Raw genomic sequence first — 13,523 nt, 5'->3', positions numbered from 1 at the left:
AGAGAGAACTGGAAATCAGGTTTTACAGGCTACTACTTTCCTTGGAGCTGAAAGAGAGAGAGAAGATCGATCTAATGCTCAAGGAAATTAGGTTTTACAGGCTACTACTTTCCTTGGAGCTGAAAGAGAGAGAGAAGATCGATCTAATGCTCAAAGAATTGAAAGAGAGAGAACTGGAAATCAGGTTTCACAGGCTACTACTTTCCTAGAAGCTGAAAGAGAGAGAGAAGATCGATCTAATGCTCAAAGAATTGAAAGAGAGAGAACTGGAAATTATTGTACGAAAGATTGTATGTGGGCTTCAAAGAATTGAAAAAGGGTTTTCTAGCAGGCTATGGATGAGTAATTGGATTGGATGGATGCTTCACGAAGACTATAATCAAAGGGTTGTTGCTTTGTGCTCCTGGCAGAGATGGAAATAACCAAATATTTCCATTTGCTTGCTGAAGCTGAGATAAAGTATCTAGGACTTGGTTTCTCAAGCTAGTATTGAAAGACTTGAAAGCGACCAACAAAAAGTAAGATCATGAATAAATTTTATTAAGAGAAGTACTTTCTTGTTCATAGACTGACTAGTTTGCACGTCAATTAGGTGTTGCAGGGCCCTCTTAATGCAGTTTGTAAACTCTCTTCGCAAGCAGAGCATGGGAATAGTGCTCAGCACATTTATGCTAAATGGAAAAAAACTATATAAGGCAGAAACCTTATGAGTTGCTTCTGGATTGCTGCATACTTGACATATAAGGCCGATTTCAACACGGCACCAAAAGATATGAAGGAGGAGTTTGTTCATGCATGTGAAGACTTCATGAGACAATGTCCGAAGAACTTTCATAACATTTACCAAATCTGGACAATTGCGATCTGGACAATTGCGATGCATCGATAACAATTTGAGCACGTTCAATGCATAATAAATAAATATATATATATATGCAAAGAAAGGGAACGTCCCATTGTTAATATGTTAGAGGTCATAAGAAAATCACTTATGGTGAAAATGTACGAGAAAAGTTAATTGATGGTGGGTTCAAGAGATGAAATTTGTCCAAGAATCAAAGTGAAGATTGAGGAGGAAAAAAAATGAAGTCTAGGTTTTGCTTCCACATTTGAGGTTGAAGTAAACGATGACATGTTTGTGGTTGATATGAGCGAGAATACATGTACTTGCAAACAATGGGATTGGATACCGAGTAGCCATGCTATCTCTTGCATCAATTACATGAAGTGTAACATAAATAATTACGTAGCCGATTGTTTCAAGAAAGATACTCATAAACGTTGCTACCAATTTGCATTACGAGCCTTGAATCGAAAGAAAATGTGGCCAGTGATCAATGAAGCCTTTATAGCCACCACCATCTAAAAAGCTTCAAAGGGTGCCACAGATCACTGCAAACATCAACATGGTGTCACAATTAAAAAAAAACCAAATCTGAATGATACTAGCAGACAAGATGCAGACAATAGCAAAAACCAACTGCCAATGCAAATGCCTCAACATGTCTTTGCCTGTACAGACAACGCCACGAAACACATTTAGCACAGTTTGAATTGTTTCGATGTCCAAAATTCATTTTATTTGTTTCCTCATTTGCCATGCACACCCATAAGACAAGAAGCGCAAGCAACGCTACTTGGTGCAAAGAACCAGAAAAGCCGTGAACAACGATGCGCTCGACAAGAAAATCGCTACCCGAGACATAGGAGCAGAAGAGTGAATCGATAAACAATAAGCACCAAATCAAATGCGCTGACTCATTAATAATTCATCTATTGCAGACAACCAATCAAATGCAATAACTCATAACCATGACGTCCCATAACGACCAATGTAAAATCTCCTTCCGTGATTTCTAGTTCTCGAAGAAGTGTGGCGGTTCACGTACCGACCATGTTTGCATAATAGGAGATGAACTTCATTGATAGAGTTGGAGGAGAATGTGCTTCTCTTCACAACATTTTCAATTGAAGCCATGGAAAATCCTAATTTGGTAATTTGGATGAGATATAAAGTGTGAGAGCTCTAACTATTTCGCCATCAAACGAATAGAAAAGCAAATGATCTTCCCCTCCTCAAAATACTATTTTGCCCCACACGAACTTACATTACAAGAGAAACGTATTTCTATACACGTGCTAGCAAACATGAAAGACAATCATACGAGTAGGAAATTAGGAATGGTAAGAGAAAACACACAATTCGTAAACAAAAAATTGGACTCTCACAAACAACTAGCAAATCTGAAACACAAAGTCATAAAACACAAAAGGACATGACCAAGATGGTGTTTTCCTTTGGCATTTCACACTATAATGGTATTTTGCCTTAAATTCCGTAACCTCACCGGTCAGATCAAGCATAAAGAGTCCGACAAACAAACTCAAGAAAAAATTTTTTATAAAAAATGAGAAGACTACTGGAGACCTGTGAGGAAAATCGAAGAAGATCGATATGTGATTTTCTAATTATTTCTGAAAGAATGAGCCTCAGCACTGTCCTAAAGCAATAGGGAGAAAGAGAAAGAAAGTAAAGATTACCAGAGAAGATCGACAAGGATTACCAAACATTTGGAGGAAGACCGATGAAGATAATTGGAGATTTAGGATTTTTCTAATCATTTTTGAAGAATGAGCAGCACTGAAGAGAAAGAAAAAGGAATAAGAAGAAGAGAGAGAGAGTGAGTGAGAGTGGAGTAGTCCACATCATCTTAGTAGGTTGCATGTAATTCTATATCACCAACTAAAAGGAAAAATTTCCGTGTCATCTGATTAGGCCACATGTAATTTCATATTAGCTACTAAATGGAAAAATTTGATGTAAACCAGCATATACCAATTTACGATTTTTGGTGGTATCAATTTGAAATCTTATGATACATGGAAATTGCTTAAAATTGGTAATGTTAGATAACATTATCACGAGCTCTGACTTTTGAAATTGACATCACGATGAATTTTCACTATTTGTGCATTGACTCAATGCACGGGCATCCAACTTACACGTGAGACAGAACTTTGAATGAATGGTGGAAGCTTTCGAAATCAAACGGGGGGAGTTTCTTCGTGGACAGTACGTGGATGAAGCTGAGCCATTTCTTTCATCCTGCTTGAACTTGTTCGTTTCACAACCCCCAACTCTTCCTCAACAACGACAGAGCCTACCCTGCTATGAGCCTCCGGGAGAGAGAAAGGGAGGGAGTGGAGTCCGTAGAGAATGAAACCGCTTGCGTTTGCCAAGCACGCATCTATGGCATTTTCCCGTTGTCTTCGCCCGGTGCTGTCGGCAACGATTCGATCTTCTTCTTCTTCTGATGCTGTGAAATGGGATGGTGGGGTTTCCATGGTGCAGGGCGCCTCCAGGGGAATCGGGCTTGAATTCGTGAGCATTTTTTCTTCTTCTAGTTGTGCAATGTAGCTTATAATTGGATGGTTTCTGATTGATTGGGGTCTTCATTTTTATTGGGTTTCGCCTCAGTTCTTTATTCTTGCCCTTGATTCGTTATACGACGTGCTATCTCGTCGGAATTTCTCATTTGTGTGATATATAATTCTGGTTAATCTTCTGGGTTCGCTGACGCTTGTGTAAGTGCAAGTTCACTGCTGGATCAAGTCGTGGGGAACTATCTTAAGTTTCGGAAATGATAGCGGTGGAGAGACCTTGTTAGTGGTTTGGCAGTGCATAGGGTAGGAGATAGGATTATTCGATTGTTCGGGGCAATGACATAATGAGGCAAGAAGATTTTGAGTTTAAATGAGTATCTCTTCTTTTCATGTTTTCGTGGACAGGACATACATGATTAAAGCAAATACCTTCTTGAACTTCTACAGAAGGCTACAAAAATTGGATGCATAACGAAAGTCGGGAAGAAGAGATACAAAATAATCAGTCTTGCAAAGCCCTTTGTGCGTTTTTGCATCTAGAGGGTTGTACATTGTTACTTTATCATCACTACTTCACACATTTCTCATCATGAATCGGAAGACATAATTATCGCCTTTTAAAAACAACAGAAATAACAGAATAATTACCTCTTCCAATGCTTGTTGAGTTTACATGTCTAGAGGGATTATGACAGTGCTTCTTCACTATATATGCTTCGAAAGATTTTCATTTTTTTGGAGGGGGGTGGGGGTGTTCAAAGCAATGGAGCAGCTACTGCTAACTAACATGTCGATCCATATTAATCAAATGTGTTTTCTCTTAAAGTACATTACATCTTGTTTTGAAGCATCTGCTATCTTTTCGTCAATATGAGCTTTTCAAACTATTGCTTTTGCGATATTTGTGGGTCAAAGTTTGTGAATTACGATGGCTAGAAGGCCCAAATCCAAGGTTTCATCCAGCAGATAAATTTTCTTAGATGTATAATCAGATAAAATGTTTTTAAAGTTGAGTTGGCAATTTTCCTAGCCACTTATAACGTAGGCTGTGGTCAAATTATCCTCTGCAAAAAAAAAAAAAAAAAAACGAGAGCTTCGTATTGTGGTTTCTCTTTTAGTTTGGAGTCTTCTTTGGCTTCTTTGGCTGTCATGGCAACAGCTCTTGTAATAATTTTCTTCCATTCGGAGACTATCAGCATGGCAAAGTACAGCTAGGTGATTATGGATTTATGTTTCTGTACTTGCATTATGGCATGTGCAACTTAGCTGCACAGTACTTGCACCAACGGTGTATAGGTACATCAATAACATGTGCAACTTCATTTACATCTTAAGGGCCTATTTGATAGAAATGAAAATAAGTACCTTATATTTGTGTCCTAAAATTGTGACGCTTGATTCCCTTAAATGTTGAAAAAAGAAAACAAACTTTCGCCTGGTTAAATGTTGAAAGTGATTAGTTTTTACTAAACATGGATGTGGATATAAGCAACGAGTTTTAGATATATAATTTGTAGCTAAGTCTCACAATCTTACTTATCAAAATAGAAGTTGGCCAACTGTGGTTGAGTCCTACTTTGGATGAGGTGCACAAATGAGGTGATATATCAATCCGGGTTCCACAAAGTGAAAGCCTTCTAGACTCTCTTTTGTCGTGCTAACTCTATATGAACTGTCATCTCTATTTGTTGTCTTCCATCTGGACTTTCCTTTTTTGCATTCTGAGCTCTCTACCTACTCTCGAATTCCTCGCTCTACTTATGTGAGTATAGTCTCGCAATCTTTCTCCTTGAAAAGAGTAAGCCTGCGGTGCCCGAATTCCACACCAGATGGGTGTTAAAAATTGAGGTGTTATATAAACCTGGTTCCAGGAAAGTGAAAGAATTAAGTATCCATTCTCACATCTATCCCTCATCTTCTAGTAAGCTTAGTTACACTATCGTATTTATCAAGATAAATTTACCATTCTAAGTGTCATCAAATGTGTTTCTGTTGATCAAATTAAGTAATCCCTTCCCTTATTTACATGCTTGGTGTACATTTTTTTTATAACTAAACTTAACCTTTTAAGTAAACGCTAGTTAGTATCATCAGACTCGGTCAATCTTAGTAAGTGCTGGTTTTTTCTTTAATTCAGCACTTAATTGAGCTAATTAAAAAGACAAAGTCTCTGCCTTTTATAACTCATTCAAATTGTTATACCAACCCTTATATTGATCATGTCGCTCTATTTGGCATGTTTCTTCTATTAGTGATATAATAGAGGTGCCTAAAAATAGGTAATTGGTAATTCACCTGACACCTATGAGATCCAAACTTTAGAATTTCTTTTTTTCTTTTAATTGTATGTTGATTTAGGTTTTTCTGTGCTGCATGTTAATGTGATTTGCACGGGTATGTTATCCCATGTGCAAGTAAGCAATTTGTCGTGGCTATCAGCAACGTGTAATATAGGCACTCTTGTGCTATACACATACGAAATCAGTGTTCAATTGTCACATTGTTAGTTTCGAGAAAAGAGTCTGAACTCTTGTGGCGGGCCTTCATGATTACAGGCATCATTGCCATCATCAGTTGCAAAAGAAATTACAAGAATGTCACCTGTTAACTTCTTCCATGGTACTCTGTTCTTTCACAATTCTTCAATTCGGTTTCTTCAAGTAGTCTACCCTGGTGATGCATAGCCAAACCAAACAACATAAGAAAGTCCTTGAACAATACTTGCTGTTCTTGCACTTTTTTTTGCTTTCTTATTTGCAGATAGATCCTACAGCTTCAACAGTTGACCTTACTGAAATGTTGATCCACTGCTTCATCTTGAACAACATTAATCTTGTTTCTCCAGATTTAGCTTTACTCAGATCCAAGTCCTCTTGATTTAATCCATTATTTTGCTGCCACCCTACGAAACCATTTGCACCGTCAATTAACAGAGGTGTAAATTAAAATGCTACAGCTATGAACACTGTCTTTCGATATATTGATTCATTTAGAAGTTATACCGATTTGATTTTCTGTTTCCTCTTATCTTCAAGTTGAGTGGAATTTTCAAATCTGCTGCAGCAGATCATTTGACTTAGCCTGTACAGGACTTTATTAATTTTGTTCCTGCTTCATTAGGTAGAGCAGCTGCTGCAAAAAAGTGAAAAAGGGCATGTCATTGCTACATGTCGCAAACCTAACGAGGCATCAGGGCTTCTTTCGCTCAAAAATATGTTTGCTGAACGCCTTAGCATTCTGCCGCTGGACGTGACCAATGAAAGTACCATAGAGGTCATTTTTCTCCATCTCAGCGTTAATTTCTCAGTGCAGCTTTGAAAAAATAAATCTGGGAGGTTTTGTCGATTATTGCAAGCATTTTGTAATTAGGTGTCTCGTTTTTTATTTTTGGGTCAAAATTAGGTGTCTCGTTCAGAGAAAATCAAAATCAATAAAGACTGTGATTCTTTGTTTCCCGGTTTCGAGGGCAAAGAAGTAAAGAAAGTTGTACCTTACCAATATCATATATCACGACAATCTGTGGAGGTCTTTTGGCATTGTGAACTGCAATTATATAAACTAATGAAGGAGCTGCTCATATGTATTCGACAGATTCATCTGACACAAAATTACTTTTTAGGCATCTGCAAAGTCCATAAGAGATAGATATGGCTCCTTGAACCTTCTGGTTAATGCATCTGGAATACTTTCAATACCTGATGTGCTCCAACCAGGTAAAGCGATCTAGACCAATTCGCTTTAGACTTATAAGCTCCTTGAAATTGAACAGCCTTGAGCTCAATGTATGCAGTGAGGATGGCTTACTTTATCGACCTCCCCCTTTTGCTGTTTTATGACTTATTAAATTTTTATTCATTGTTTTTCAGTGCAGAAACGACACTCCTCAAAGTAGAGAAGTCATCGTTGCTGAGCACGTATGAGGTCAATGCTGTGGGCCCTATCCTTGTCATCAAGGTACTTTTTTTGGGCTTTTACATTTGCCATTTTTTGGCTAATGAGTTGGCTTGACATTCTTAAGATATTCAAGTCATTGGGCCTCTAATTTCTCAAGGCATTTCTTTTCGTGGTGATGTTTGAATATTTCATCATGTGCTAATCATTTGATTAAAATGAATTGCTAGAGGGGCTGGTATCACTGGTTCACATATTGCCTTTGTTTTGTGGGTCTGAAATAGAAGACTTACATAGAATCTTCTGAAGTTACTGATAAATGTCAATGCATTTTAACCCATGCCCGACCGTCTTTACTTTTCTAGCATTACTTGTTCTTCAATCTAAGTTGGAGCTGTCCAATTCTTGGCCGTTACGTGTATACTCTTATAGTTTGCAACTGTCCGAACTCCTAGTTTCTTCAGACAATCAACCTAGCAATACTTAAGCACTTACAGCATTGTTTGCGGTTATTTGCAAAATATACGATGACACTGCACCTGCTGAAAAATGAGAATGTTGAAACTGCTATTTTCAACCTTCCCATTCAGGTGTATCTTCCTCTTTGTTTAGATAGAGTAAGTTATGCACGTGGCATGTCAAAGGACATGGTTTGAAGGTGACACTGGAAAGTGAACAAGTTGGATAGAGGTTTAACACTTTCTATAGTTTAACGTAGGCTCATTTCTATGTCTGAGAGTTTATTTATTTATTTTTCAAGTAATTATGGTGGGTCTTGTTTTTTCGAAAAAATCATTAAAGGTCTTGTTCACAGCCTTCAGGCTTCCGTTGGTCCCAAACTATGGCAACTGGGAATTGTCTTAATCAAGTTGCAGAAAATTCTCAAAATAATTAAAAACCTCTTTTCAGTTGGCAATGGAAGCACGTAGCCAATTCCATAGTAAACAACAGTTAGTAAAGTAAAACAATTCAAAGATAGAATATTCAGACTAGATATATAAAAGCTTGGACTTCCAAACTATGTCTCCATATAGTGGTTCTGGCCCAAATGTGGTTGTATCCCTTATTTACATCAACTGTCTTTTTGCTAAGGAAAGGAAACTGGGGATTCAGTCAACGGTAACAAAAGAACGTCCCTTGTACAGGCAAAACTTCTCTAGTTTCTCATAGAGTTCTACCTACTCATATTAATGTAAGAAGAATAAACCTCTGCAGTAACAAAACTTCCCTTGTACGGACAGAACTTCTCTAGTTTCTCATAGAGTTCTATCTTCTCTAGTTTCTGATGTTATGAACTTCAATGCTTTCCACTCTTTCGGAAATGCAAGGGCTCTGATGTTATTTAGTTAAAACTTGGGGAATTGTCAAAGTAATGTACTCCAAATTTTTATTTTCTTATGTCTTAAATGAGACTTTCATGCCACAATGTGTTTATTGAATGGAGCGTTACAACATTGACTCCCAATGGTGGGGCCATTCTGTACAATTGAAAGTTTGAGGGGTTGATTTTAGAAGTTAATCTTGTGATACGCAGAAATGACTGGATTCAAGGTCAAAGCCAATGAGTTTTCCTTTAAAACTGTGGCCACAAATAAAAATGTGTATCCTTCTCGATAAGAGAGTCAATCAGATGAGGTATCAGTTTGATGTCATGGTGAACTTCAATTATGTATCACTAACCCATATAATATGCCCTAGCAGCACATGTGGCCCCTTCTAAAGGCTGGTGGAGGCACTGGTACTGATAGAGATGTTGCTGTTGTGGCCAATATCAGTGCCCGGGTGGGTTCAATTGGGGACAATCGCCTTGGTGGGTGGCACTCTTATCGATCCTCCAAAGCCGCATTGAATCAGCGTAAAGTTTCTTCCTTTTCTGGCCTTCATGAAAGCACTGAAGTTTGTTTAGACAATTGGCTAATATGGTCTGAGGAAAATTGTCTAAACATCCGGTGTACTTTGGGGCATTTGCGAGCGATGTCCTGTGCTCTAGTTTTAGGAAGTTTAGGCCGTCTACTTTTTGTATGTGTAAAATAACCCTTCCTTTCATCTTTCTTTAGGTTTCTAATAGTAATCATCCTGTGGCTGACCTTAGAGCAGCCAGATGATGAGTCTGAGAATACCGACAGAAGATGAACAGAAACACTCTTTTCACTTCATGCTCTAAAATGCTGAAGTTAAAGTATGATAAATCACTTGGCTGAGTGAACCCAAAATCCAAGTGTCTGCACATTTTAGCGTATGGTTGGTATGCCCTGTTCTTTTGGCCAAAATGGTGTGTAGATCTACGCCCACTTTTCATAGAACTCTACAGAGAGGCAATCAATGTTCTTGTTTTTGCATGTTCCTAAACATCGAGTTGATTCTCGCAGTGACAAAAACAGTATCAGTAGAGTTTGCACGTAAGAAGGATCCGGTTATCTGCATTTTGCTGCACCCTGGCACAGTGGACACAGATCTCTCGAAGCCCTTTCAGAGAAATGTTCCTGAAGGCAAGCTTTTCACCAAGGAGTATTCGGTGCCGAAGCTCTTGGGAATTATCGACCACGCAACGATTCAAGACAATGGCAAGTTTTTCGCCTGGGATGGTCAAGAAATCCCATGGTAGGCTATACAATTACATTGCTTAATTGTTTATCTATCTTTTGAGAGAGAGTCTCCCTCTCCAAGGACATTTTCTCCTTCTGTTCTTTACTGTGATGATACTGTTCTCGTACCCTTTTTGGACAGGCGAATTTTTCGATAAGATTTTTTTTGTTCTTTTACTATAGGAGTTACTTATATTGCATCGTGAACCTTCCTGACTCTGTTGCAGTAGAGGAGCCTTGTTAGCTTCATTGTTAGTTGCTATATTGCAATTCATCTGACCTTTTAATTCCTTCTCCTTTGGAGGAAACCTGGGTCGCCGCCCGCCTGCGGGCAAGTGTGTTATTATCGAAACAGCAGCTCAATTCGTGTTCACTCAGGTTTCTTCTTCATTGATTCTGCAGTCCTTACAGCTGTTGTTGCCTCGATCGGAAGGTGTTGCAAAAAAGCTTCTCAAAGAACCGATAAAGAGACATGAGAAATATGGAGTCAATATTTTCTCTGAACTTCTTGGATTTGATCGAGCCAACATGTTTATCTTCCCCGTTCTTGTTCTTCTTCTTCTATCCACCCCTCAGTTATTCTCTCTCGAGTTTGACAGTTCGAAATCTATAATGGTCGGATTTTTGAAGAAGAATGCTTGTGACGAACTGGCCACGGTTCTTGGATGCGTCGCTCTTATGAGGTAGTGGAAGGGTGGTTCCGGACTTCTGTGAGATAGATTTTAGTTTACGGTTTCAGCTTAAGTACCTTTAATCGTTTTCTTATTTCCAAAAGGGCCGTGTTTTTTCCATTCCTAATTTGGTTAGAATAGTCCTCAACAAAGTATTATGACCATTTCACCCATTGTGGTCCCGCCTTTCATCTTAAACTTTCCCTTGGTGTATTTTTTTTCTTTTTTGGGGGGTCCTACTTTCATTCTTCTTCATCCCATCTTTCAGCATCTTTCTCTCTTTCTCTCTCTTGTAGAGAAAATGCCATCATAATCACCTTCGTAAAAGCATATAACTCATTCGAATGACGTTTTCTCGGTCTAATTGGTGGCCATGCAACATATGGAAGCCCTTCTCTATTCAAAACCAACCCAATATGATACAAAGGAGGGATCCAACTAGACTTTGCACTGACACCCAGACTTTACAATGTAATATAAAATATTGCAATTGACGTGCCCATTGGTTTTCCACTTTATCAAGAACTGGAAACAAAATGGTAAAAAGTTACCATAAACCTATTGAAATGAGAAGAAAATTGAAATTTATTAGATAAAAACCCTTCATTCTTTACTGAATGCGAATTATAACTAGACCAATATTATGGGAAGATATCAAAATGTGCATCTTGAAATTATTTCTGCCAAACAGATTGCAAGAGAGAAAGAGGTCGACGGAAACAGTCCGGGGAAATTTTCAATGAAAAGAATACTAAAAAAATCAAATACATGCTCTATCAGTAAGTTCAATCGGTAGAAGCTAATGGGATGATAAACCTTTTTCACTTGGTGAAAGCAAAACTCTTTAGGTTCGGACAAGACCCGCTTTTCTTCTTTCCAATCTTTTCCACAAAATTTCGAAAATTTCAACTAACAAAATCCCTAGAAGGAGAGAAACTTAGCAATGCCAAAAGGCCTCACTAAAGATCCTCAAAAGCATAAACTTTAATCAGATTCAACAGTAAACAAAAAATGAATCAATACGCACTTTTCTTAAACAAAAAAAAAAGAGATAAAAGAAGAAAAATCACCTTGAAACTTTATTGACCTGGACCCATCACAAGGAAAATTATTTAACATTAACCAACACTCCGAATTTAATCAATTCATCTAGCACCCACCATGAAAAACAATGCAAAAACCATCTCAAACATCAAAAAATAGGAAGTAAACGGAGAGAGAAACAGAGAAGGACCAAGATGAAGGAAAGTGAGACCTGCAAAAGAAGAAACCAAAAAGAGGACACAAAGAAAATGTAGAGGATGTCGAAAGGTGGGATCCATAATGGATAAAATGGTTATAACATTTTGTTGGGAGTGTTTTAGCCAAATTAGGAGTGGAAAAAGCGCGACCCTTTTCACAATCCAATAATTTAAAACATAAGGGGCAAGTAGGTAATTTAGGGTAAGGCACCAATGGGAAAGCCTCGACAGTGCACGAGTCAAACCAAGACTAATCAAATTATAATAAAATTTAGATTATGTTTGTTACGTGAAAAATGAATGATTTATAAAATATTTTCTTAAAAAGAATCCCATATATCTCATGTAATAATTAATCAATGAAATATATTTTCATTATCGACTATAATTTATGTTTAAACATTTACGTGTACAATGAAATTTTTTTTCGTTCATTCATTTATTAAGCAATACGAGAGATTTTTTTTGGAAATGTTTTCTAATTATTTTTCGCTAAACAAACGAAGTCTAAAAGTTTGATGTTAATGGGACAATTCTGGCTATTTGTATTTATGGTTTAGTCGAGCGAGTGAGGTGAGATTTTGTAATCAAGTAGTTTTTTTTTTAATAATTCTTCTCCTTTTTTGTCCAAGGATAATCATTCTCTTCTTTTTCATAATTCATAAACTGTAGGAAAAAAATTTCCATTTTGCTTAACGACGCCTCATATTCATTTCTGCTTACTCGATGCCTCATATCAGTGTTGATTTTTTTTCCTAAATTTGTATTGACGTAAAAGAATCGTGTCGAATGTAGATTTACCCAAAAATATCATTTAAAATCCAAACATAAGACATGTAAGGTGACTTACAAAGTAGCATGCAAGATTGCAAGAAATGTATTTAGATATTTATAAATGCATCTAAATGAGATACATCATGTCTTTTATTTTTTGGTATAAAGAGAGACATCATGTTGACATAATATATGCAAACATTTTCAAATAAGCTTTGAATGAATATTTAACATGACTAACAACGAATTTGACCACAATTGTAAATTCGCAAAGGAAAAAACCACCAAAATCCCAAACTATGTCACCTGTGACACATTTACCCCGAACTTTTTTGTGACACCAAAAACCCCAAACTATGCTATTTATGACACATTTACCCCAATGTACTTTAGTCCATGGGCATTTACGTCTTTTTTGCTTTTCTTTTTCCTTTCCAACAGGCGGCCCTCGCCGCGCACGGGCCGAGGCGGTCGCCATGCACAGGGCAGCGAGGCGGCCCTTGCTCGGGCGGCGACCCTCGCCGGCGTCGGGCGGGCGGCCTCAGCGGAAGGAAAAAAAAAAAAAGCAAAAACAAAGCTTGCCCATGGACTAAAACATTGAGGAATAAATGTAAATAACGTAGTTTGGGGTTTTTGGTGTCACAAAAAGTTCAGGTAAATGTCGCGGTGGTAGTTTGAGGTTTTGGTGGTCTTTCCCCTGGCAAAATATGGTTTGGTTTGTCACTTCAACTGAGCCAAAATAGCCGAAGCTTCTTTGAAACAAACTACTAATTTGAATAGTGTTTGAGCTCATTCAGTTTCGATGCTTTCTTCTCAAGCATTACGTTGTCCCGACGAGCAACACGTAAAATGTATTTATCCCTGGTCCCACAAACACGAGCAAGGGTGAAAATAGTGTACATGGGCAAAGATATTCAGGCCCAATAGGCTCGTTTAGTCAGTATTTCTTCGGATAATGGGCCATGAAATGAACCGGG

The 13,523-nt window shown here is 37.8% G+C and overlaps 1 protein-coding gene and 1 long non-coding RNA gene across 4 annotated transcripts; one reads left to right on the top strand and one right to left on the bottom strand.

Annotated features, from left to right (window-relative positions):
* Positions 1-1,076: 1,076 nt before the first annotated feature.
* Positions 1,077-2,673, bottom strand: LOC130140422 (uncharacterized). The gene is made up of 2 exons (XR_008818432.1): positions 2,565-2,673; positions 1,077-1,392 (listed from the first exon to the last, which is right to left on the bottom strand). It is a non-coding gene; the product is annotated as an uncharacterized LOC130140422 (long non-coding RNA).
* A 420-nt stretch (positions 2,674-3,093) lies between these two features.
* On the top strand, positions 3,094-10,704 carry LOC115689431 (uncharacterized). Of its 3 annotated transcripts, XM_056319771.1 has the most exons (8): positions 3,094-3,382; positions 6,505-6,657; positions 6,787-6,909; positions 7,004-7,097; positions 7,256-7,338; positions 8,977-9,130; positions 9,645-9,876; positions 10,088-10,176. In XM_056319771.1, exons 1-8 carry the CDS (start codon positions 3,218-3,220, stop codon positions 10,137-10,139), a joined length of 1,056 nt encoding a protein of 351 aa, XP_056175746.1. In that variant the 5' UTR covers positions 3,094-3,217; the 3' UTR covers positions 10,140-10,176. The 3 variants fall into 3 exon arrangements, with proteins under 3 accessions (XP_056175746.1, XP_056175747.1, XP_030471316.2); XM_056319772.1 differs by lacking the exon at positions 6,787-6,909 and having other exon boundaries at positions 3,096-3,382; positions 10,165-10,704; XM_030615456.2 differs by lacking the exons at positions 6,787-6,909; positions 10,088-10,176 and having other exon boundaries at positions 3,104-3,382; positions 9,645-10,037.
* Positions 10,705-13,523: the final 2,819 nt, after the last annotated feature.

Source organism: Syzygium oleosum, unplaced genomic scaffold, assembly GCF_021117445.2.
Source record: "Syzygium oleosum isolate NSW1041296 unplaced genomic scaffold, Sole_v2.1 Sole_v2.18, whole genome shotgun sequence".
Lineage (NCBI taxonomy): Eukaryota > Viridiplantae > Streptophyta > Magnoliopsida > Myrtales > Myrtaceae > Syzygium > Syzygium oleosum.
The sequence above is the reverse complement of the archived record's forward strand: the minus strand, read 5'-3'. Positions and strand labels throughout refer to the sequence as shown.